This window comes from Botryllus schlosseri, chromosome 16 (genome assembly GCF_051294905.1).
Source record: "Botryllus schlosseri isolate E-star chromosome 16, Bs_hap1, whole genome shotgun sequence".
NCBI lineage: Eukaryota > Metazoa > Chordata > Ascidiacea > Stolidobranchia > Styelidae > Botryllus > Botryllus schlosseri.
Genome location: NC_137251.1, coordinates 19,129,357 through 19,152,515, shown reverse-complemented (window position 1 = coordinate 19,152,515; position 23,159 = coordinate 19,129,357). Strand labels below are relative to the sequence as shown.

Sequence of the window (23,159 nt, the reverse complement as noted above, 5' to 3'; positions counted from 1 at the left end):
CCACATTTTTTCAGCCTCCTCCAGCTCAAATAAACACTGATCTTTGGCGCAGGATAAGGTAATCGATGCAACGTCTAGGGATTGGGGAGGAGGCTTGCTTAATGCATCTGGTCGTTAAATTTTCGAATGAATTCAGTCTATAACATTTGTTCTTCTGTATATTACTACATAGTTTTGTTCCTCTCTACGCCCACATGATCATAGTTAGCGGTAGAGATGGTGGAGGATGATGACTTGAAAAATGCAGGGAGCGTAATTGTACATGTTAAGTCATGTTCATGTCACACCGATAAGATTATATATCAGCCCAATGCCGGTGCGCACCACTGAGCTATATAAATATCCCGCATCCGGTCGTTTACAGCATTTATGGTCGCGACTACATTTCTAATTTGAAAATGTTCCGTGGCCCAGCTCAAAACTTTATTGGCTGAACATGATTATAGAAAAAGGTCAACACCTTTGCCCAGACTTACTCGCGGCCTGTTTTGGAAGATGATTTCGTTCAACTTCTCCGCGAATCCCAGAAAAAAAGCAAACGGCCCCCATATTTAGAACCACCATCCTTGAATACAGCATTTAAACGGCCTTATATATAAACTACCTTTCTCCTGTAATTGCGATTACAATTACTTATTTCACGAAGTGAAGATTATTTTTATTTATTTTTGATTGCAGTTTTTTGCGAGGGCGGTAGTCCTCATGATAAAATCATCATATGTGATAATAAATCGCGCGCAGGGAGATGAAAAATTTCACTTCGCATAAATCTGCCCAAAATAATGTGTTGATGTTGATTTACGATATAACTATGAGCGTACTTTAAGCCTACAAAATTCCGGACATTTAGGCATATTTTTGAAATTCCTCCGGGACGCAGTTTGAACCGTGAAATTCCGGACATGTCCGCGAAATTCCGGACGAATGGCAACGCTTTACTGTATGCCTGCCACTATACACCCGCTTTCGAACCAGACATTTGATCACGTAATAATTATCGTGGGCAAATAATAATTCACTAATACTGGTGCGAGACAAAATTATTGTAAAAGTTACGATCGGAGGTGTGTCGTAAGTATTTACAATTGCTTCGCAACGACAAAAGTAGGGAGCCTCTGCTAAATTCACGATTTTCATCCGCACTAGTGCGTACCATCACATAGGGTAAAAAGCACTGGTCTGGAGCATATTCCCTGTCGCTGATGTGTATCTGTATAATTCCATAATGTGTCTGCAAATCTTCCGATGTGCTGTCCACCAGATTTCCACACTTTAAAGTCACTTATGGTTTGTTCAGTTCCCCACCTTTCTCTCTCCTGGAGCAGCAAGGCCCATCTTAATATCTTAAACTACTAAGAAATACAATTCTATTCCAGCCTGGCCGAGGAAAGTCGAAAACTTCTTGGGTATAGCAGTATGACGATCGCGAGACCCACAAACAGCTCGCGTAATTAAATAAGAATCAATTCATCATCAGTAGCTATTGCAGTTCAAGATCACACACAACAGACCTTATTAGTTAATAGTCTCCATGCTCAATCTCGACGAGCTAATGTTGCTGCAAGTAACTCGGTCTAGAATTCTAAACTTTACTCCATCACCCCCCAGTATGAGACCGCCCGGTACTTATCATTAGTGGTAATGTTTCAAACGTCTACGGAACTTGATTAGAATCTGACTCAGTGTATACTCGACTAAATATGAAAAGGAAGTATTTTTGTTACAATATATTTGTGTAGGATTTGAAGTATCGTGAAAATAAAAATTCCATATTAGTGTATATTAGCGGAAATAAACTTCAATATTTAGAAAAGTAACAAACTAATGACCAGAGGTGGTCAGTAACGAAGTACTCCCACTTTTTCGAAGTACCCAAATAGTTTTCCACTTGCAGTTCTTCTATTCTAGTAAACCTAATTTTCCGCTACTTTTACTTCGTAAAATTCTGTGATTTACGTACTTACTCTTCTCTATTTTCAGCTTGTCAAATAGAACTCGGTAGAAGCATTATCTTCGTCCAATCAGAGAGAGAGAGAGAGAGAGAGAGAGAGAGAGAGAGTGACTGAGGAATTTCGGAGCTGTTTTCACGGAGTATACCAACAAGCTTTTAATTTTCACGTAAGGTAACCAAAGCCAAGAATTTTCATCGCGCTTCACGAAAAGTAGAGAGATAAATATGTTTTCACGAATGGATCGATGAATATCTTTTAGGTAGCAGGTTGCGTGACTCTGTGCACACGACATTGCTGTCCATATGATATGTTTCGTGACAGTGAATTAGACCAGTGCTCTTCAACCTTTTTCGTCGTGGTACACCTTTTTAACATTTTCTCAAAACTCGTACACCCCTGACCGTATAATACACCGATAACGCCGAAAGCCGCATTTTGATTACATATACAATACGTCCGGATTCCAGCGGGGATTCGCCATGGCGCATGGACGACAAATGCTCTTATGAAATTTGATACTGGGAACTTAACACCGCGGAGAGCACTTGTGATGTTCTGTGCCTTCACTTATTTCTTGAGATATGCAATGCGCAAATTTTCCTATTGTAGAAGCAAAACATCCCAGCAGGCTTACAATATATATTTTATGTACCAAAATCGCGAGTATAAATGCCAAGAAAAGACACTGTAGGGTTATGTGTGTAGTCGCGCAGAGCACGAAAATTTTGCCCCTTGAATGGATTTCATCGAAAATGTTGGTAGTTTCACATATTATTGTCAAAAATGTATTCATTCTCAGCTCACGTGATCAGATTAACCCGTAGAGCTGATGGAGGGTGTTTTCGAAAATATTGGGTACAATATTAATGATGATGCATCTTGCGGTTCTTAATAATCACTTAGTTTCATGTTGTTATTTCTTGGCCTCCCACCAGGATTGTTTGTATTGTTATTACTAATATTTTATTACACATCAATGACAGTGGTGATAATCGCCTGTTTAGAATTTGTGCGCCACGACAGTGCATTTCCTAAAGTTTAGTATTTTTGCTTTGGGTAATGAGGACGACCTTCGCTTGCACGCGCACTCCCATTCTTCATTCTCTCTCGCTAACGTGCGTCCACTTTCAGGACTCTGCTGCTGACTTTGAAGCTCGGTTAACTCTTCTTCTGGGCTTTTCAAGACGCTATGTTAACAGGGGTCGGCGACGAGGAACCTAGATAAATCTCCGACACATAGAAACATGGCAGAGCCGAGACTTGAACCAGCAACAATTGGTTGCATAATGACGGCCGCCAACACACGCTAATTTAAATATGTGTAGAAGATCGCAAAATTATGGTTATGCGGCTGAATGAGGCCGTACATCCGCAGGTTGAGCCCCCCTGGCCTAGCCGAAATAAGGATGGACATTTGAGCAATGCTGCAACGTATAGTAAATGATAAATACGAATAAGGGTCCGAGGTTACTGGACCACCATCTAACGCATTGGTTCGCAAACTCGACCCCGTGGCTGCGTAAGCATGTAATCTTCGCTATTCATAAGCTGGCCGCAGGAAGCACAAATTCAAAATGTCCGAGACAGATATCGCAAGCCGAACACATGCTAACTCCACCCTGCTTTACTCGAAAAGGAAGTAATAAGTCCATTACCAAAGGTTGAATGATTAGAAACATTTGCTTATGACATCGCATTGTACGATATTACACATCCAGTCATTCTGTTTTGAAGCATAAACTGGCGTATTTTTGTGATAGCTATAGTCATCGTATCATCGGTTCATCATAATGTGGATCTGGTACACCCCTGAACACCCCATCCAAGCGGTACACCCTTTGAAAATTCTGGTACACCCTAGGGTGTACGACAACCCCGGTTGAAGAGCACTGAATTAGACTCATCAAAACGTTTAGAACTACCGTTTCGCAATCAAAAGCGTCTACCTAACGCAGTAGGTCTCAAACTTTTCGGCCTCGCGACACATTCTCAAAAGGAAAAATAGTTCGCGGCACACTAGTCCACACCGTTCAGACCTCGGTTCTGATGTACTAACCAGAAAAAGGGTCACCGGCCAAACCTCAATATCAAGGTCGAATTGCCCGAGCGATGACCTTTCATTTGGTTATCATACACCTTCCAAAATGCTATTACACGTTGGGAAGTCGGCGTTCGACAGCCGTTGAGTGCGGTACCCCTCCCCTACGTCGCTGTGTCATTACAAAAACAAACAGGCAAAAAACTCAACCACGGAATAATCAGATGGGAAGAATGAAAAAGACCGAGGAAGCCTCAATAAATCAAGATGAATATCGAACACTGCTACATTGGGTAATAGGATGCGGGGGAAGCGTGATTGAGAGACCGTACTTGGTCGTTTCGAAATTCCCCTATCTGTTCATTACATCGCATTGTAATTGTGTGTTCAGAGCGCGTAAAATAATAGGGCCATCAACAATGCCACAGTTATAATTTGGATGGCTTCCTTAATGTTTGTTATACCCAGAACCGAAACAGCACTTCGGCAGCCACCCAACGTTGGTCTTGGGCCACCCATATAGGGTGATCAACCCCCTTCGACTCTACGTTTTAACCGCTACTTGTCAGCGACACTTGTACTATTTGGCGAGTCAGCTTTTGTCGTATAACCGCGCACTACGCGAAAATTTTCAATCATCCATTATTGCATCGGTCAATATGATCGGGAATTGCATATATATTGCTATCACACAGAACTTTTCAAAAACGTTCGCGTTCAATCGAACCAGAACCGTTCAGAGGTTCGTACCATCCCTAATTATATACTATCTTCATAAATATCCAATAGGGATGGTGTGAGCGTGAGGTTCACGTTCGCGTTCTGTGAGTGAACCCTCGAAATTTAGAGGCTCACGTTCACAAACGAACCGTGGTATGTTCTGCACTGTGAACCTTTTTCATGTATTACAATTTATCACGTCATCATTACGTCTATGGTTTAAATTCGTTGCATTTCAACTTCAGACCACTCTATGCGAGGCTCTGGCAGCATAAAAAAAGCAACGCTAAACGAGCATATACACCTTGCCAATCCCTAAAAATTACTTTCTGTTACAAAGGTTTGCTTGAAATTTTCAGCTTTGTGGCTGTGAATATTTAATGACTCTCTGCTGTGAGCTTGACCCGCCGCAATCACATAACATCAAGAACGAAATACAGCCCATGTACGTAGTCAGCGGCTGATGCTTATTCAAGCAATTATTGAAATTGATATAAAAAGTAGGTGGTTATCTAATCTAAAAAATCAGGCAGGCTTTCGGGATCCATCTGCTCAATAGTCGCACGCCGAATGCATTGTCCGTTCCGGCCTCGATCGTTAAGGCGTAACCTTACATTCCCTTGCAATTCCTCGTCGAAATGGTCAGCAAAGCGACGGAAGATATTGATATTAAGGAATTATTATAGCATGTGATTGCTCCAGTAGATACATTATGTGACGTTTAAAAAGTCGGCATGAACTTCAGTATTGTGGCCTGAGTCGTCACTAGGTATATGTCTGTACAGTTTACATTGACATATCACTTCACTGACATTTAGGGTTGGAATTAGCAATGTGACGTCACTAGGTCCACGTTCGCGTTCACACAGAACCTTTCAAAAAGGTTCGCGTTCACACGAACCTGAACCTTTCAGGGGTTCGCACCATCCCTAATATCCAATATCCATCCTGCTATTTTCGGTCCTTGGAATCCATTATTACGGAAGTCTGATACTTGTTGAACGAAAGTCAATTTTACCTCATTTGTTCCGCGAGTCGCAGGCCCGGACATGCATGTCTGCCCCTAGACCCGTTTTTGAACCAGACATTTCCGGAAAGATTAATTCACTTCAACTGTTGCGGGACAAAATTATTTTAAAAGTGACGATTAGCGGGGTGTCGCAAGTCCTACAAGGTTTTACAAATCTGTCGCAATGAAGAAAGTGAGGGAACCACTGTACAGTGTACCCTATTAAGTTTATTGAACTGTCTGAAAAAGTAAAAATTAGGCACTAATTTTATCTGTACCGCATGTGTGTACCATCCCACAGTTTAAAATGCATTGCTCTGCCCTAATCTTTCTTGTAGGTCGACATCGAGTCGGAGTCACGTCATATTAGGGTAGATCCTCGATCCAAGTCCATTCAATCGAAAAACGCAACCCTCGTCATCCCGAGACTGACTCCAACCGAAATGGCACCGATAGGCCAGTGAGTACTACTGGCGCGTACTGAACGCACTCTGCCAACCAATTAGGGTTGTTATCAATCGACTAGCATTCATAATTGCTGTCTCATAATCTCTTGCAGTCATTACAACGATCAATCAATAAGGAGTAACAGAAAAAAGTGCGCGATGTCAAAGATTTGAAACAATTGATAAAAGAATCACTCAACGAAGGTTTTTAGTTTTAACTGAAAATTAGGTTTGAGATTAAATTCTTCCTCGAGAATTTCATGCATTTCGTCCAGTCGACATTTCTTGAATCTATTAAGTTTGATAGTGTCCGGATTGATATATTCCTTTTCGTAAAATAAATTATTAAACAAAAACTTCCTGCCTTTCTCGTTTTGCAAGATAACAATCAGGTTGTTCACAAGTAGGTCAACCTCAAATTGTGCGTAATCGTGAGATTCTTGAAAGTCTATCAGTTGGTAACAGGTTTCCGTGAAGCCGAATACAATTGACCATTCGCCATCACCGGTGTCATTACTCAATGCGATGGAACGCTCTGATTCGCTTTCAAACTGTTTGATGTCTTCTGCTGAAGGAAATATTGCTGGTGATGTAAAACATTGGGAAAATTGAAACATTGTCATCTAGATATGTTTGTATAATTAGACTTCGATTGATACATGAAATTATTGGAGCGTATCAAATCCCAGGCAGCCTAGCATTTGCTTTTCGTTAATAATAGCATACACACATTTACTCTCACAACACCTATAGGCGGTCAGTACGCTGGACAGGACATGTTAGGCGGTGATGATATGATATCACTTGACTAGGGCTGGGCACCATGATTCGAGTACTCGAATCTGAACCTAGTATTAATTGGTTTAATTAATTAATTTTGGTTCTGAATCGAGTAATCATTCTAATGATTCGAGTCGAGTAGTAAAAGATTTTTTCGAGTACTGAAATTATACGCACCTCGCAACTGAATGTTAATTTACTAACGAGAATTATAGTTTCGATACTATTTTCCACTGTGGGAGCCTTGAAACCTTGAATCGCCGTGTCGCAGCATACGAGACATAGTACAGAGCTACGAACGTTAACGGAAATAACACATTTCCGAAGTCATGGTCGTCCCACAACATTGTCAAGAAGTGCAATGAAATCGCCATGTTCGAAAAATATCAAAGTATCTTTAATGTGACGGATAACAGGCATTATGTTCTTATTTGTGGTCGCATAAAAGGTACATAATTGAACTTGAACATAGTACATTTTGTTGTGACGTCATAATGAGTGATACTAGAATACTCGACTCGAAGCGTAATACGTGATTCAGAAGCGAATCACTCAGGTACTCGATTTTGCCGCGCCCTGATGCCAGACGTTACGGCAATTAGAATGTTGGCTTGATAAGTTGATGTGGTGTGTGGGAAAGACACATATGGGGAATCGTTATTTCCAATCGCATATACGCAAAACAGTCCATTGCTTTGTAAAAGTATGATTACAATGACCATAGCGTGGACTGAAGCGGGAGCCTATCAAGTAATTGGCAGTGGAAATGTCGGATTGATGAATCTTATTGCTCAATATTAATCATAACATAAGCTATGCTTGCTCAATGAACATTGCTCATCAACTTCGTCGTAACGAATTATCTGTGTGATGGTCTGTGGCTATTCGCGTGCCAGTATGATTGAGAAAACCACCGCTCTGTCGTAATTCTGGTCACCAATAGGTACATCTAACTCGTAGAAGAATGACAATCACCGCTCTGACCACGTTTTTTAAATCATGAAACACTATCGCTTTCAGTTGGACGGTTGATTGGTTGTGTTCGTCCTAGTCTGAAAAACGCTGTATGAACGCTGCTACTGTAGGCGTACAAGTATCTTGCAAAACGCATAAATGTCCCTTTTACGATAAAGATACATCGTCTATTGCACTTGTTTCATCAAGAAAACATGAACAAGTAATATTTTCTATTTAACGGCGTGAACAGGGAAGAGACGATGCAACCGTCCGGCCGTCCGGTCCATTCGTTTTTTAGAGCTCCAAAATACGCATCACGTCATCAGTCTCGAGATATACAGTATAAAATTTGACATTAAAAGAACAGAAAAATAAACTGATCAATACACATGACATGCAATAAGTGAAAGCGTATGTTGTAACAGCGCACACACATCAATCACAGACCAACTGAATATTATTATGTGTATTTGCTGTTACAGGGAAGCGCTTTTACTAGTTGTATGTCGTGTGTATACTTATCAGTTTATTTTTGTGGTCTTGGGTTTCAAAATATTATACTTGCGAAATGAAAAATGACGATCATTAGAACTCAGTGTTCTAGAATCTAGATCATGAATAGTTGATATAATCCATAAACGAGCTGTGGTTTTCGCGCTATTTGTAACGGCATCTCGTTATATCGGTATTATGGGAATTGTAGATGTGTTATGTTACGAGAAGCAGTATTCTTAATGGCTATACTTGAAGCAGATGGCTAATTCCATTATAATTTAACAGGGGCTGTAATGCATACCCTCAGAATTGTCCAATATTTACAAATGGTATTCTTTTTTGAATTCCAAGTTTATTAAAAAAAAAAAAATTGAAAAATGTTCAGCAGTTCAAAAGATATTGCGATTTAAAATCCTCTCGTCACTAGGTGGCGCTACTTTCAAAAATCTTTGAAATCGATATTTTTCGCTTAAATGATGGTAGAGAACCAATTAAAATGTCCAATTAACCAATTCTGGGGCCAAGGAATTCAATAAAACCAACTGTTTCGCCCTAAACTCAATGAAAAAAAAGTTACGGATGAAAAAAAAAATGGGGGGGACGGGCTTGAAAATGTCTGTGGGATACGGCCTACACAAAAAAAAATTATTGTGAAATGTGCTTTCAAGGAGTATGGTTGATAAAAAGCTTGATTTTAAATTCCCCAGTTATTCCACCGTGAAATATGCATTACATAAAAATTTCATGGTCCCAACCCATATCCCTGCTCACCGTAAATACTATTATCACCAGTCAAATATATAAATAAATTTATCAGTTTTGGTTTTTGAAATTTTTCAAGTAGAATCCGTGCTGAACCACTGCATCAACAATAATAGAAGCAAGTAACAAAAGACATATTTACAATTGATCTTGAAATGTGGCAAGTCGACTATCCAAAATGCATGCCAAACACGAAACAATAAATATGTTCGGATTTTTGACTTTTGACTATACTAAGAGACAAAATGCAATTTCAACATATTTATTGTTTCGTGTTTGGTATGCATTTTGGATCGTCGACTTGCCACATTTCAAGATCAATTGTAAATATGTCTTTTGTTACTTGCTTCTATTATTGTTGATGCGGTGGTTCAGCACGGATTCTACTTGAAAAATTTCAAAAACCAAAACTAATAAATTTATTGATATATTTGACTGGTGATAATAGTATTTACGGTGAGCAGGGATATGGGTTGGGACCATAAAATTTTTATGTAATGCATATTTCACGGTGGAATAACTGGGGAATTTAAAATCAAGCTTTTTATCAACCATACTCCTTGAAAGCACATTTCACAATAATTTTTTTTTGTGTAGGCCGTATCCCACAGACATTTTCAAGCCCGTCCCCCCCATTTTTTTTTTCATCCGTAACTTTTTTTTCATTGAGTTTAGGGCGAAACAGTTGGTTTTATTGAATTCCTTGGCCCCAGAATTGGTTAATTGGACATTTTAATTGGTTCTCTACCATCATTTAAGCGAAAAATATCGATTTCAAAGATTTTTGAAAGTAGCGCCACCTAGTGACGAGAGGATTTTAAATCGCAATATCTTTTGAACCGCTGAACATTTTTCAATTTTTTTTTTTTTAAGAAACTTGGAATTCAAAAAAGAACAACATATATAAATATTGGACAATTCTGAGAGTATGCATTACAAATCTCAAAAAATTTGCTAAATTATAATGGAATTAGCCAGATACTAGTTGTTAGTGGTGCAGGGAATCCCTGTTATCGTCCAACCATGTATCGCGCCACACTCTGACAATCGATTATTACATCCTGGCGTAATCTACTTCTAGTAGAAAACGCCATGAATCGAGAGAATGGTATGAGATTTATTTGGTATACCTACTTGCATTAACGTCTGAAATATATCCGTATGTCTTTAGTAATATCTGTGTTATAAGAAGAATCTATTATATCTACCCAGGCACCCACACTGCGTTTACATTGCGCCAAACATGATTAAGAATGACAACAAGTACATTTGAAACGCAATAAGGCAATAATTTCGACATAAAAACTGCCACGAACTCAACCCTTCAATTCAATGTATAAATATAACATCCCCTGTTGGCGCTGTCGTCCATTACCTTGTATGTACGTCTGCTTTCTTTTGGAAACCGTTACCAGCCCATCCTTCCTTCCCAAGCGATATACGCCGTTTGGTTGCGACTGTACCACGTCCATGATCATTTCAAGGGGTAACGTAAAGCTCGACCCTCCCCATCCGATATCAGTAACATATTTGTCTCCATTTTCGATCGTCACCTTAAATAAGAATTGGATTGATTTGCAAGGATTCGCATTAAATCTATTTATGCATTATAAATGCGTATAGCTGCTCCTGTTGTAACTGCAATATTTACGTTTATTTTTCGGCGAGGAAGAATATTGACTCCACTCAAGTGCAGGGATAGGGCAGGTGATCGGAAATTTTGATTGAAAGCAGGTAATAGAACGGTGGCAATGTTGTTGCCGATAAACAAGTATTTTAACCATGTTATTTAAGTTAAGTGACCCTCGCATCATGTATGTAGTAGCCTAAGTATCTATTGTATATCGACAGATCAGAACACAGGATATGGGCGAAAATTGTTCCGAGATGCAAACTTTTTCTACCGTTGAAAGGACAATAGAGTGAAATATCACTCGCTAACAAATCAATGTCGTATAATATGAGGAAATGCTCCAAGTCCTGTCTTACTCGAATCCGTTTAATTCCGCATATAGACAATGAAGTGCATGGTTAACATGAAAGGACTAAAACAAGATTAAGCTAAGACTGTGCAGTTGACATGAAGAACGTACTGATATAATCTGAATTTTGCAGAGGTATTGTTGAAAGATGAACACAAAACTGTTTGTTGCTTATTGACTGGTTACGGTCAATTGCGAGTATTGAATATCTAAAGATGCTTGTATGTATCAGCGGAACAATCAAATTGCGTCTTCTTTTAGTACACAAGTTCCACATGGTATGCGAAAGTGACGAATTCCTCATATGGTAAGAACAGGGTTGTAATGACTCGAGTCATGACTCGACTCGAGTCAGACTCGAGTCACGATTTTTTTGTGACTCGACTTGACTCGAGTCATTTTCTTGAAATGGGAAAATGACTCGACTCGACTCGAGTCAATATTTTGATTGACTCGACTTGTACTCGAGTCATTTCGCATGACTCGACTCAAGTCATTGACTCGGCTTATTTAATATGACTTGAAGGTGAAGAAAGTTGCGAATCACAATGGTTAGATCAACGCATGTGACGAATTCTGTCGACATCGCTATTTGTCACCACTGCTTTCGTTGCACTCGTCTGATATCAGATATGCGCCGCCGTAAAAGCAAAAGACAATGGTACATAGTAGCAAAGAGCAATGCATTGTACAAAATCATCCAGTGATGAAGAGGTAATAGATCCTCCGCCATCAAAGTACTCAAGACATTTCAATTATACAAGCAAACAATCGAAGCAAAGCCCAATTAGCGCCAAAGAAATGACTCAGATGGTCAAGTAGCCTACTTGGAAGAGACTGATAAGCTCATGTGTAGATATGAAGGCGATGATTCTTTGCATTTTTGGCCGACTAGAATGGATGAGTATCTGATGCTCTTCAGTGTGGTTCAAAATTGCTTTTCAATTCCTGCATCTAATGCGCCAGAGGAACGTGTATCCAGTGGATGTGGATTATTCTAAGGCCATGCCGCCCCAACATATATGAGAATCTCCTTTCCACTTTAGTATTTTTCAAGTGTAACTCATTGATTTGATCTGCTGTATGTGAAAACAAACAATACCCTCCGTCCGTTTGACGTTTTGTTAGGTATGTGCATTGTGCACGTGATAATAATGAATGGCTAATATTGTGTGATGTTAGTACAATAGGGCCGATCAAAAATACCTTCTTTTTTATTCTACTGAGTGGCTACTTGATAAAATTGCTACGTTGCATAAAAAGAACACTGAATCTGGCCTAATTTGAAAAAGTGGAATCAATGAAATGAGAGGAGAAAATTTTGGATTTGAAAATACATGGAGTATTTTTAGTGAGAAATGATTTCATATAATATAATTACATAAAGTCCACTATTTTTTCATATCCAAAATATTCCACTCTAATAACTCCGCTTCGTCTAGTTGGAATTGAGCCAAATTTTCTATGAATCATATTTTTACACAATCTAACAATATCATGAGGTAGCCGGTATATTTCGAAAGTCTCTATTTGTAATTAATCCAAAATATTTTCTCTTAGCATTGCTTTCTACTGGTTGGAATTAAGACAAATTTAAGTTCTTTTAGATCAGTGGTTCTTAACCTTGCCTCCAGCGCCCCCCCAAGGGGCGCTGGCGATTTTGAAGGGGGCGGAAACGCTCAGGGGGCGATATGGGGGGCGCTGGGCTCAGAGGGGCGATAAGGGGGCGTTGAAGAAAAATGGCATCGCCGTAGATGAAGTGATAGTAGGACATATCTTTAATGAGTACGGTATTCAGAAGAAATTAACATTCCACAAAACATGTCAACGGCTTCTTTGAGGTACAGAACTTCAATATACAATTGAATAGTATATTCATATTGAAATAAACCCGAATATTTTCGGCTGACCCTCGTCAGGGGCAATCGTCAGCATTTGTGTGCCTTGGAGTCGACTTTTATCAAAATACACCAGCCAAGGCTGTGTCTACAAAAAGACTTCTTGTATCATCTAAAAATAGTACATTGAACGCTCGTATTCGACATTTCGTGCTGGTGACGTCATATTTTGTGTTACGATTGTTGATATACGCTGTTCTTTCGAGTTGCTGACAATTACCCCTGACGAGTGTCAGCCGAAAATATTCGGGTTCATTTCATTATGAATATACTATTCGAAACATGTCAAATACCGTAATTTGTGGTTGCGCTACGCCTGCGGTTACGCCTTCATTTTCGAATACAACAGCTCATTCAGCGCTGCTGGTAAATCCGATTGCGTGGGTTGAGAGGATAAAAAGGACGACCGGGCCACATAAAGTTTGCTGACCCTCGAAATCACGCGACAGGGTTCTTGGGGGGCAAAGCCTCATGAGTTTGATTTATCACGCTATGGGTGCCCAAGACAATCGTTTTTAGGGGGCTGACGAAGTGCTATTACGGCCCTCCCTCTCACCCATCGTCTTTATTACAGTCCTTACAATATGAGGTGGGGGGGGGGGGCGCTAGAGCACGATAACTTTTGAAAGGGGCGCTGGAGGAATAAAGGTTAAGAACCACTGTTTTAGATAATCTAACAATTTTAAAAAGTAGCCTCTTTTTTGAGATTCTGTCTTCATTTTTGGGAATTTTTTTGGTAAATGTAGGGCAAATTCGACTAAGACAACAGTAAATCAGCACTAAAGTAACGCTCCGGCGACTATTTCGGCAGCTGAGCAGGAAAGTTGACCTTTTTTTCTGGTCAACCACCTGATATGATGTGAAAGCAAAACTGTACCTCTACATAAGCGTTTATCTGTTGATTCTTTACCAGCTTGTATCTAGCTAGACGTGAATTCGTAGGTTCTCTATCAGATAGTATGTAGACGTGAATTCGTTTATTCTCCATAAGCTATTTGTGAGCGGTCGTCGATGTGCTCGTAATAAAAACTGAATGCAGTTATTTGTGAAATATCAGACTGACAAGACAGATATTTGATTTAAAGTTCTAAGATTAGTAACGTTATCGTATTGGCGGCCTGTCTCGTCTATCTGTAGCATCGGTATATGAGGCCAGGAACTGCCTGTTATCTGCCTAACTAAATAAGCTTGTGCCAAGACTATGATAGGGTCAAAATAAGCATGTTTGGCAAGCAAGGAATTCGATATCCCCCAAGCAGGATTGAAAACATAAGTTGAACATGACTTCAATACTGTGACTTGGACTCGACTCGAGTCATAACACTATGACTCGGACTTGACCCTTAAAACGGTGACTTGGACTCGGACTCGAGTCGGTGATGAATTGAAAATGACTCGACTCGACTCGAGTCAAAACCACAAAAGTGAGATTGACTCGTGACTCGGAACCACGTGACTTGGTTACAACCCTGGGTAAGAACTTTCGATAACTTTCCTTCGATCATAACTAGTCCATGTAACCAATAACCATAAACCAGTGACGCTACTATTTTATCTACTCAGATCCCACGATGTACAAGGCAATATACAAGACAGAATGTATTGCAATTAGAAGCTAGGAGGATGTCAAAACGAGCATGTTACATCCCTGAATGTTCCTGTGTCAATTTGTTGGTAGCCAAAGTATTTATGACAACGATCACTTACCATAAGAGTCATATGATCACTCTTGTCCCAAAATGTTTCACTGTTTTCGCAGACGTATCCTTTCAGCAGCTCAACCTCGAATCCAAATTCCTTCAAAACCCACTGCAACAATCCATTAAGGTCAAAACAAAATCCGCCTCGACGTTCTTCAACGACGATCTTATAAATTGAAGCCAAGTCCCATGTTTTCTTTGTACCACCAAACATATCGGTCGTCTCAAAAGGAATATTCGACACGAAGCACATGCACAGTCGATTCAGTGTTTCCAAAGTTGCACATCGCTGAACGTCTTCGGCCTTAACACGTCGCAGTAAACCATCTAAATTCATAACTAGGCGCAAGCCGCTGTATCAGCAACTGAGCTACATAGCTAAATCGCGTAGTCGTCTCACGTCTCAGGTGTCTGCAACGATGCTAAGTCACTCAACCGTTACTTGATCAAGAACTGCGCTGACCGAGTTCGAAATTCCTCAATTCCTCATTGAACGATGTCAGTCAAGCGGAAGTCGTTGATACGCGGCACGTCAACCGCGGTCAATGCCAAAATGTCGATCGCGCGATCAACTTGATCGTCACGAATCGGCTGTAGGGATTTCAGAAAGTGCTATTTATTTGCGATTTCATCAGTTCAAATTGCCACTAGACGTGGGATACAGTGTTCAGTATCAGTTGATAAATAATTTTATTGGACCATTACACCACAAGATTACGATACAGTGAAAAGATAAGAAGATGTCGAAAGACTACAGAAAGGAAGGTGTCGAAGTTCTGTTCAGTTAAGTTAATTATTTTCATATTTTCACCATTTCATGGCACAATAAAATTGCGATTAAATGAAACGCAAGGACGGCGTCGAAATGACTTGGAGTAGTCTTTCAATCAAACACCCTCCGTGGCCTAAATTCCCTAGAATATTGTAAACAGAGGTATGGCATTGTACATTTAATTAAAAGTAACAGAAGACGATAAGAAAAGGATAATAAGCGATGAAGCTCAAGTGTAATTCACATCGGTCGGTAGGCCAAATAGATATGTCAGATCTTAGTCCGGTAATCTCGAACGGCTTTGGACCACATTTTTGTGCATTCTTGGAGTGTTTAACGAAAACAGAACACCTTCCACTCCATTTGACTCGTTTTCACCCATTGGAATGGATGTGAAAGAAAAATTTTGCGTCAGAAAATGCCGTTCGCACCCTAAGCTATGGTTTAAATCAGTGAAATACACGACTTTCGTTTGCCGTGTTTGCTGCGTAGATCACTATATCACATTCCATTGATTTGTATGCTAAGGTGAGCAGTGAGCACCGGTCAGTATCGCGGTATTTTATTTTGCAGAAAGGAAGAAACTTATCCTAATGACGCAAGGGACACGAGGCGCCACAAATATAATTATTGTGAACTACGAAACCACTTGTATTAGGCCAATTTAATTTCCCGCAAGCTGCTCGCCACCAAGGGATATCGTGAATAAATGGTGATGCCCCCGCAATCGATAATCTGGCGGTTCAATGGTATCTCTATTGCCCGAACACTATATAATTATCCAGAAGAATATACACTTTTGTCCTTGCCATTCCTTCCATTTGCTACAATACACGCAACAGCCAAGTCGTAAGTAGCGATCAAAACCCAGCAAACACAAAACTTATTAAAGATATTTTTTAAACATCTTCCATGAGTTCAAAAGATGTCTTTCAATGAAGTGCAAAATATATACATTTGTCGACAGAAATGGATATATATAAGATGTCCTGTAGGACATCCTCAAAGATATCCTGATAGACATCCTCAAAGACATCCTGATAAACATCCTCAAAGATATCCTGATGAAGATCCTCAAAGATATCCTGATAAACATCCTCAACGATATCCTATAAGATATTTTTTGTACAATTCGACCCTGTGTGACCCTGAACCCTGGTTGGCTAAACCTGCTATATGCTGCACTTCACACATGAACGAATACGAATCCTCAGTTTTACAAATCATGTATGGCTTTTTGTTCTGTATTGCACCAGTTCAAAATACAAAAAAATGCATTTGACTAGACCTCGACGAAAAATTGGAATAAAAATGGATGAAGAATGAAGGTAAAATAATAGTCCCTGACATAACATACGTTAGCAAGAAGTAGGCCTTTTTGTTCAGAAGGAAAACTAATTGCCAATTTTAAAAATCAGCATGTATATTAGGGTTGTTCAAAAAAAAACTTTTTTTTCCAAATCGCACTCGCATAATGACTAAATCGTCAGGTTGTCCAAGAAAACGATGCACACCAAATTTGACTCAATTCCAACCAGTAACGGCCATGCAATCTTCAATTGAAATTTTAAAATTATTATCAAAAATAAAAAAATAAAAATTCTCAAATTTTTCTGTCAACCCCATGAAATTGTTGAGCTGTCTTCAAAGACGATGCAAAACAAATTTGAGTCAATTTCGGCTGGTAGAAGCGGAACTATTTGAGTTTTTCGTTGATAATTCCACAAAATTTCAATTCAAGATTGCACGGCCGTTACTGGTTGGAATTGAGTCAAATTTGGTGTGCATCGTTTTCTTGGACAACCTGACGATTTAGTCATTAGGCGAGTGAGATTTGGAAAAAAAAGTTTTTTTTGAACAACCCTAATGTATATGGCTTTCTGTTCTGTATGAAATCAGTACAAAACACGAAAAAAACATGGATGAAGAAAATACGTTAGCAAGAATTAGGCCTTGATACAGAACTGTGCAATCACTTCAGCCAATACTTCTGCCTCCTCGATAACAGTCTTGCTCATGTTTTCTCCTTTATCGTCGTCCTATAACATAAATGAATTGATTACTTTGATTGATTAGCAGTAGAGCAATAGTCATTATATGTGTTTGTTTGTGAGTAATGCGGGACGGTCATGTCAAGTCACATTCATCCAAGGATTCCGAACCGTCTTTAGGAAGTCACGACGAACTTGGTGGAGTGTGACAGCCAAGTCAAACTTTACCATCTACTTCGACGACATTGTCGATTTAACTCTGCGCGCCAAATTTGGCTTAATTCCAACATATAGAAGCCAATAAACCAGGGGTTCTCAGCCATCTTTTGGGCGTGGCCCATTTTCGGGTTTGAAAATGTTCTTGAGACCCATCTCTTACCACAGAGTAGCGTCGTAGTCCTTTTCAATGTGTGGTAATCGCCACCACCAATTTGCATATTTCTCTATTATAAGCACCTTTTTATCTTACTAATCATATTTAAATGTAGACCTACAGGGACAAAAAATCGCGCAAAGCACGACAAAAATCTACTTCAACAAACGACCAACAAAGTAATTTTGGGTTCAGTCGAGCTCCCCTAATTGGGTGTTTGGAGTGTGACGGCCCTGGAAGATCGTATAACTCATCGTTATCGTTCTGGGCCAGCTTCAAACATTTCTTTGGTGAACGGGATACTATAGCTAGCTGTAAAATGTACCTAATATATATACCAGCGAAGTTTCAAATCCCTAATTTTGTATCTCAATGATTTGACTTCTACACGTTGGAATTGAGCCATATTTGCCATGCATCTTGTTCGCCACCGAAATAGCCGACCCAATGCTCCCTCTAATTTTTGACGAGTCTGCACACACTCACCAATTCACAGTAGTGCATAACGACTAAAAAAAATGACATCACTTCAGATTTTTTCTGTGCGCAGAGACCAACTAAGCACTGTGCAATTGCGCACGTGCGCAGTGCAGCTTAGAGGGAACATGGGTCAGGCAATAGCAATCTGAGCCCCCCACGCGGTACGAATGCGACCAGTTGAGGATGAACTTGCTTCCCGTGTAGAAATGTGAATTGAAAGGAGTTTGAAATGAGTGACGGATTATTGGCAAAAAAGTTTTGGAGACATTGGTTCGTGGTTCCACCGCTAAATCTGAGCAAGTGTAACGAGATGATCAAAAATTTATGCAAGCAAGACCAACAATTTTGACAAAATTAAATGACTATAAATTTTTTTTTAAATTACATCACGTCAAAGTTTGGGAACCACTGGTATAGTGTTCTGAAGATGAATGGAAGCGGCCCTGGAGGTAGCAACGATTCACTTACTGTCAAATGATATGATAAAGAACGCAGCTGTCACACAGACGTCAGATTCATAAACAAAATTACCTTGCAAGCTCCAATAACAGTTAGAAATCGTCCCACTTTGGTTGTAATTGTTGTACTCTCGGCCGTAGGATGAGCCACTTTACATGCTCCTTCAAAGATAATATAAGTAGATCAGGGGCTGCATTACAAAACAATGCGGCAAATCGGAATCTCCGCCAGCGGTAACAATCTCTCTCGAATGTGATCCCCCCATAGTGTCAAAATTGGTATTTCAAAACATTCCAGACTCAACACCGAGTTGCGCAATCAACGCACTTGTTTGTGATTTTGCCATGTCGGAAATGTCAGTGGAAGATGACTTCAAACGAGGGCTTATAAGGCTGTGTGGTCAGCAACGATTTGCAATTTAGCTGCGATGATCTTTCACATGAAGGGAAAGCAAAATACTTTAACTCTGTATAAATGCTCTCGAAGGCATTGTTATCGAGGGTTTTGTAATCTCGATTGTAATATCAGTAACAACTTACGTGTAATAGTCTTGTAAAGAGTAAAATTTTGAAAACTTCTTTTTTGTCCATTTTTGCTTCTTTGACCTTTTAGGCTGAACAATTGCCACACATCTTTTACAGCTATGCTTGTCATGATATTTCTGACCGTTGAAGCCAATTGTTCACCGTGAAGTCCTTTCAAAGCAGATACCTGTAGTACAAAATACAAATGGCTCTGCCTTACGATAGTGGTGTGTACCAGAATGAAAAATAACTAGATCAGCCCAAAAAATAAGTAGGGTTTCGATATTTTTCGAATTCACTAATATAGCATCAATTCATCATGGCAAAGTACATGCATAAATGACGATTATACCCCCAAACCCCCCTCTGGCTACGCGCCTGCATAAACATCAAATAACTTGATGGAACGTTGATCTTGACGAGAGGTTAGATCAGGGTGGGCAACTTCTCCAGTCGGCAGGCCGGATATAGGAAAATTAAGTACTTGGGCACCGGATTGCTGAATCGATGCATTGTTCGTCCATTTATCCACAAGGAATATATCGTATCTAATGAATGTATTTTAACGACAGCAATGTCACTTCAAAGCCATTTCTCGCCGATAATGGAGAATACAATGTGGAGTTGAGAATAACATTGTCATGTAGGCAATCTCGATACTGAATTCATGCGGCCTGCGTCCTCTACCAAATTCAAAAAGTGGCCTACAACCCATTTTGAGTTGGCGCCCCTGGCATAAGCGGTGCCTTACAAAAACCTAGAAGTGTGCCGTGCTACAAGTCGGCGGTTACGGAATCAAAAATAGGAAATATCAGCCTGCTGACCATTGAAGTCGACAAAAATCATGATTACCACAGACCACATTAGGTTTGATTGCATCGTCAATGCCGATAATGCAAGTCTTCTCGCTTCAACGGACTTACGCGTAAGCTCCACTCTCGCAACGCTGCGCATACACGTATAATATAATAACATAGTCACTAAAATTTGACGTAGTAAGGAATTAGTGGGGAATCTCGGCAAACTGGGGCGGGGCATTATCATGTAGGACAGAAAACTGTCGGCGGGCCGGACAAAATCACTTCACGGGCCGTATGCTGCCTGCCCCTGGGTTAGATACTCCGGCTAAGTTTGCTCTAATCGACAAAATCATACCAGTTCAGATTTCTTGCAATCGCCGTCAGTCAAGTTCTTTTCCAGTTGTTCCAGCTGAGATACGGTTTGACAGGGGTTTTCAATAAGATCTTCAAGCAAGATTGGGGCTGTTGTACTGTGTTTATTTTTTGAGTCGTCGATGATGTGACCTTTACTTAGATCCATCATCTGGTTCATCTGCTTGGAGCAGATGTCCATCATCTGGTTCATCTGCAACTTGATGTCTTTGATGTCTTTACGCATCAGAGAAATATATAGAGTGGTCACTGTGTGCAGATGTTGGAGTTGATGAAGAACATGGAGGAGCTAAAAAATTATTTGAATTCAAGAAAACTGGATTGATCTTATGCGATAAACTTACCATTACTTTGTGATAGGCCTTGTTGTTGACAGTCAGAATTTTGCAGTTCAACATTGCTTACAAATGAAGGATCGTCTGGAAAATAGAGCGACTCTATTGCTTAAATTCGAGAATGAATCAAAGTGTTAGGAGCTTACTGCATTGGTTGATTCCCTGCAACTGGCCGCTACATTCAATGTTGGGATCATGCTGTTCTTGAACACTCTCCTCACTTGATGATGGCAAACTTGTATTTGAAGCATCATTAACAAGAGCACTTTTGCTTGTCACACTTTCATCGCCAGAATCAGGAGGTGACCGCACTCTTGGAGTTGGTATAGGCATGCCTTGTGTCTGAATACTTGGGTTACGTATTTTCTTTGAAGGAACAGCATCATCTACAAAGTATGAAAGTTATACATATGTCACTTCTGCGTATAACATATTAGGCAGAATAACAGTGTAGGCTATACCTTGATTATCAGATGACATGGACTTGTCAAAAAATCTTTTGGCGGCTGACGTTTTCGGTTAGGCCGTTGTAGGTCCTTCTGAAGCGGAGGGCAAGCTACTATTGTCTGCAACTGCCCTGACATCACGAAAGGCCTTGACCCATAAATCTAAAACAGATGGATAATATAGATGGTAAGTTTCCAGATTTATCAAACTACTGGATTTGTAAACAGCGCAACTAGATCTAGAATTACTCAAATTTGAAAACTCGCACAAACTTGAAAAAACGATATTGTATCGCACACGCAAACATAGAGCTGCTAATGAAATACTGTACGCAAGTAACTGTATATATAGCTTAGTGGTTCCCAACCTATTTCGGTGTCAGGGCCAAATTTAGAATTTCAGAGTATATAGTTGGGGCCGCACGAATTCGTGACTGCTTTAGATCAATAAAAAGTTCACAAAATAGAGTAAAATCGAGGAGAACTGCTGCTGGGTTTTGCCTCAGCGTATGCAACCGTGAGTCAAGTGTTGTACATCTATTCGTAGATTAGTTATCAATACCTATATACAGTAGTGACATAACGTTAGCACTCTACTCAGAACTTTTCTGCAATCCTAATTAACAACTCCAGACTCCAAGCTAAGCAAGAGAATTTTATAAATATAAATTTTATATCATAAATCGATTTCTTTAAATTTTTGTGGGGGACGCAAGACGGCTAGCTCGAGGCCGCGGTTGGGAATCACTGGTATAGCTACATGCTACAGTCTCATTTTTGTCATGATTCAAGTCATCCCAACACTGGTACTGAGTAACGGTAAACCTTCACAAATTATGAGATGACTTACCGGATGAGCATTTGATACGTATTTTGTACAGAGTCCAATTGCCCGTGTCATATTTCACTTGACGATGATGAAACGATCCGTCCCGTCCAATCGGCGGTTCTAGCTCGCTTGAACCGTAGCCACTCTTTCTGGTATTGCCTACGTCTGTGCTTCCCCCGTCTTATTTTATATCTGGGCATTACCACGTTGTAGCTGAGCTCCCACTACACTATTATAGACAAAAGTACAAGAACATTCGATCACAATGAATGATTTTAGCGACCACCATCTGATGATATTATATAATCCAGCACTGTCACAATAACTTATACGATATTCGCAAAAGTGCAAACCAAGTTCTATACTTTGCGACATTATACCATTCACTATATACCTATGTTTCGTATCAAGCATATATAAATTACCATCTACAGTTCAGTTTTCAGTAATCCTCTGAAGGAATATGGTTGGTTGAGCCTTAATTTACCACGATTAATTCCAGAACGCAACTAAACCTAACATACGACTGCGTAGCTGTAAGCCTCCATTACGAGAGCGCTTTGTCTGACAGTATTTCGCGCCGAAACTTATGTGAACTCGCAAGGGAGAAATGGCCTCTCGTTTACACTCCGGATCAGAAGCCGGAGTCGTAGCAGGATTTCAGCCGGACTGGATGCGGATTCTGAATTTATTTCGACAGTCGGATTTTGGCAACATTCTTAATTATAATCTTAAATACGACATCATGATTTTGGCAGAATTTTTTTGGACGCAGAACCGGAAATTCTCCAGTCGGATTCTGCGGACTTTCAAATTTCCTTCCAAAATTTGGGAACCGACCAATTCTAATCAAATACAACCCAACCACCGAAAGCAGCGGAGGTGGCGGAGCGCGAGGATGCGGGCTAATATGATATTTAATTTTAGTCTGCAAAATTGCAAGAAAGAGCGTGACACTAGGTGGAACATACGGTAGTGACACAGGTGATTAATCGCCCCATGAGAGTAAAAGTTCAATATAATCTACAGTACATTTATA

General features: G+C 40.0%; 2 protein-coding genes across 4 annotated transcripts; both read right to left on the bottom strand.

Moving 5' to 3' along the window:
- Positions 1 to 6,254: 6,254 nt before the first annotated feature.
- Positions 6,255 to 15,185, bottom strand: LOC145459081 (arylamine N-acetyltransferase, liver isozyme-like). 2 transcript variants are annotated; one of them, XM_080337674.1, is made up of 3 exons: positions 14,747 to 15,185; positions 10,535 to 10,712; positions 6,255 to 6,733 (listed from the first exon to the last, which is right to left on the bottom strand). In XM_080337674.1, exons 1-3 carry the CDS (start codon positions 15,074 to 15,076, stop codon positions 6,357 to 6,359), a joined length of 885 nt encoding a protein of 294 aa, XP_080193800.1. In that variant the 5' UTR covers positions 15,077 to 15,185; the 3' UTR covers positions 6,255 to 6,356. The 2 variants fall into 2 exon arrangements, with proteins under 2 accessions (XP_080193800.1, XP_080193801.1); XM_080337675.1 differs by having other exon boundaries at positions 6,255 to 6,730; positions 14,747 to 15,183.
- A 1,554-nt stretch (positions 15,186 to 16,739) lies between these two features.
- On the bottom strand, positions 16,740 to 23,144 carry LOC145459082 (uncharacterized). Of its 2 annotated transcripts, none has more exons than XM_080337678.1 (8): positions 22,142 to 23,144; positions 21,307 to 21,453; positions 20,992 to 21,231; positions 20,861 to 20,929; positions 20,494 to 20,799; positions 19,354 to 19,525; positions 18,887 to 18,975; positions 16,740 to 17,550 (listed from the first exon to the last, which is right to left on the bottom strand). In XM_080337678.1, the coding sequence occupies exons 4-8, from the start codon at positions 20,906 to 20,908 to the stop codon at positions 17,458 to 17,460; spliced, it is 708 nt and encodes a 235-aa protein (XP_080193804.1). In that variant the 5' UTR covers positions 20,909 to 20,929; positions 20,992 to 21,231; positions 21,307 to 21,453; positions 22,142 to 23,144; the 3' UTR covers positions 16,740 to 17,457. The 2 variants fall into 2 exon arrangements, with proteins under 2 accessions (XP_080193804.1, XP_080193803.1); XM_080337677.1 differs by having other exon boundaries at positions 20,855 to 20,929; positions 22,142 to 22,960.
- Between the last annotated feature and the right edge of the window lie 15 nt (positions 23,145 to 23,159).

Excerpts from the sequence above, each read along its gene's own strand:
- LOC145459081 (XM_080337674.1), bottom strand. The coding sequence starts at position 15,076 with ATGAATTTAGATGGTTTACTGCGACGTGTTAAGGCCGAAGACGTTCAG. Across the intron at positions 10,713-14,746 it reads GTGATCATATGACTCTTATG|GTGACGATCGAAAATGGAGA; the intron begins GTAAGTGATCGT and ends TTCTTATTTAAG. Across the intron at positions 6,734-10,534 it reads AAAGCAGACGTACATACAAG|CAGAAGACATCAAACAGTTT; the intron begins GTAATGGACGAC and ends TATTTCCTTCAG.
- LOC145459082 (XM_080337677.1), bottom strand. The coding sequence starts at position 20,908 with ATGTTGAACTGCAAAATTCTGACTGTCAACAACAAGGCCTATCACAAA. Across the intron at positions 20,800-20,854 it reads AGGCCTATCACAAAGTAATG|CTCCTCCATGTTCTTCATCA; the intron begins GTAAGTTTATCG and ends ATAATTTTTTAG. Across the intron at positions 17,551-18,886 it reads CTGTTATTGGAGCTTGCAAG|GACGACGATAAAGGAGAAAA; the intron begins GTAATTTTGTTT and ends TTTATGTTATAG.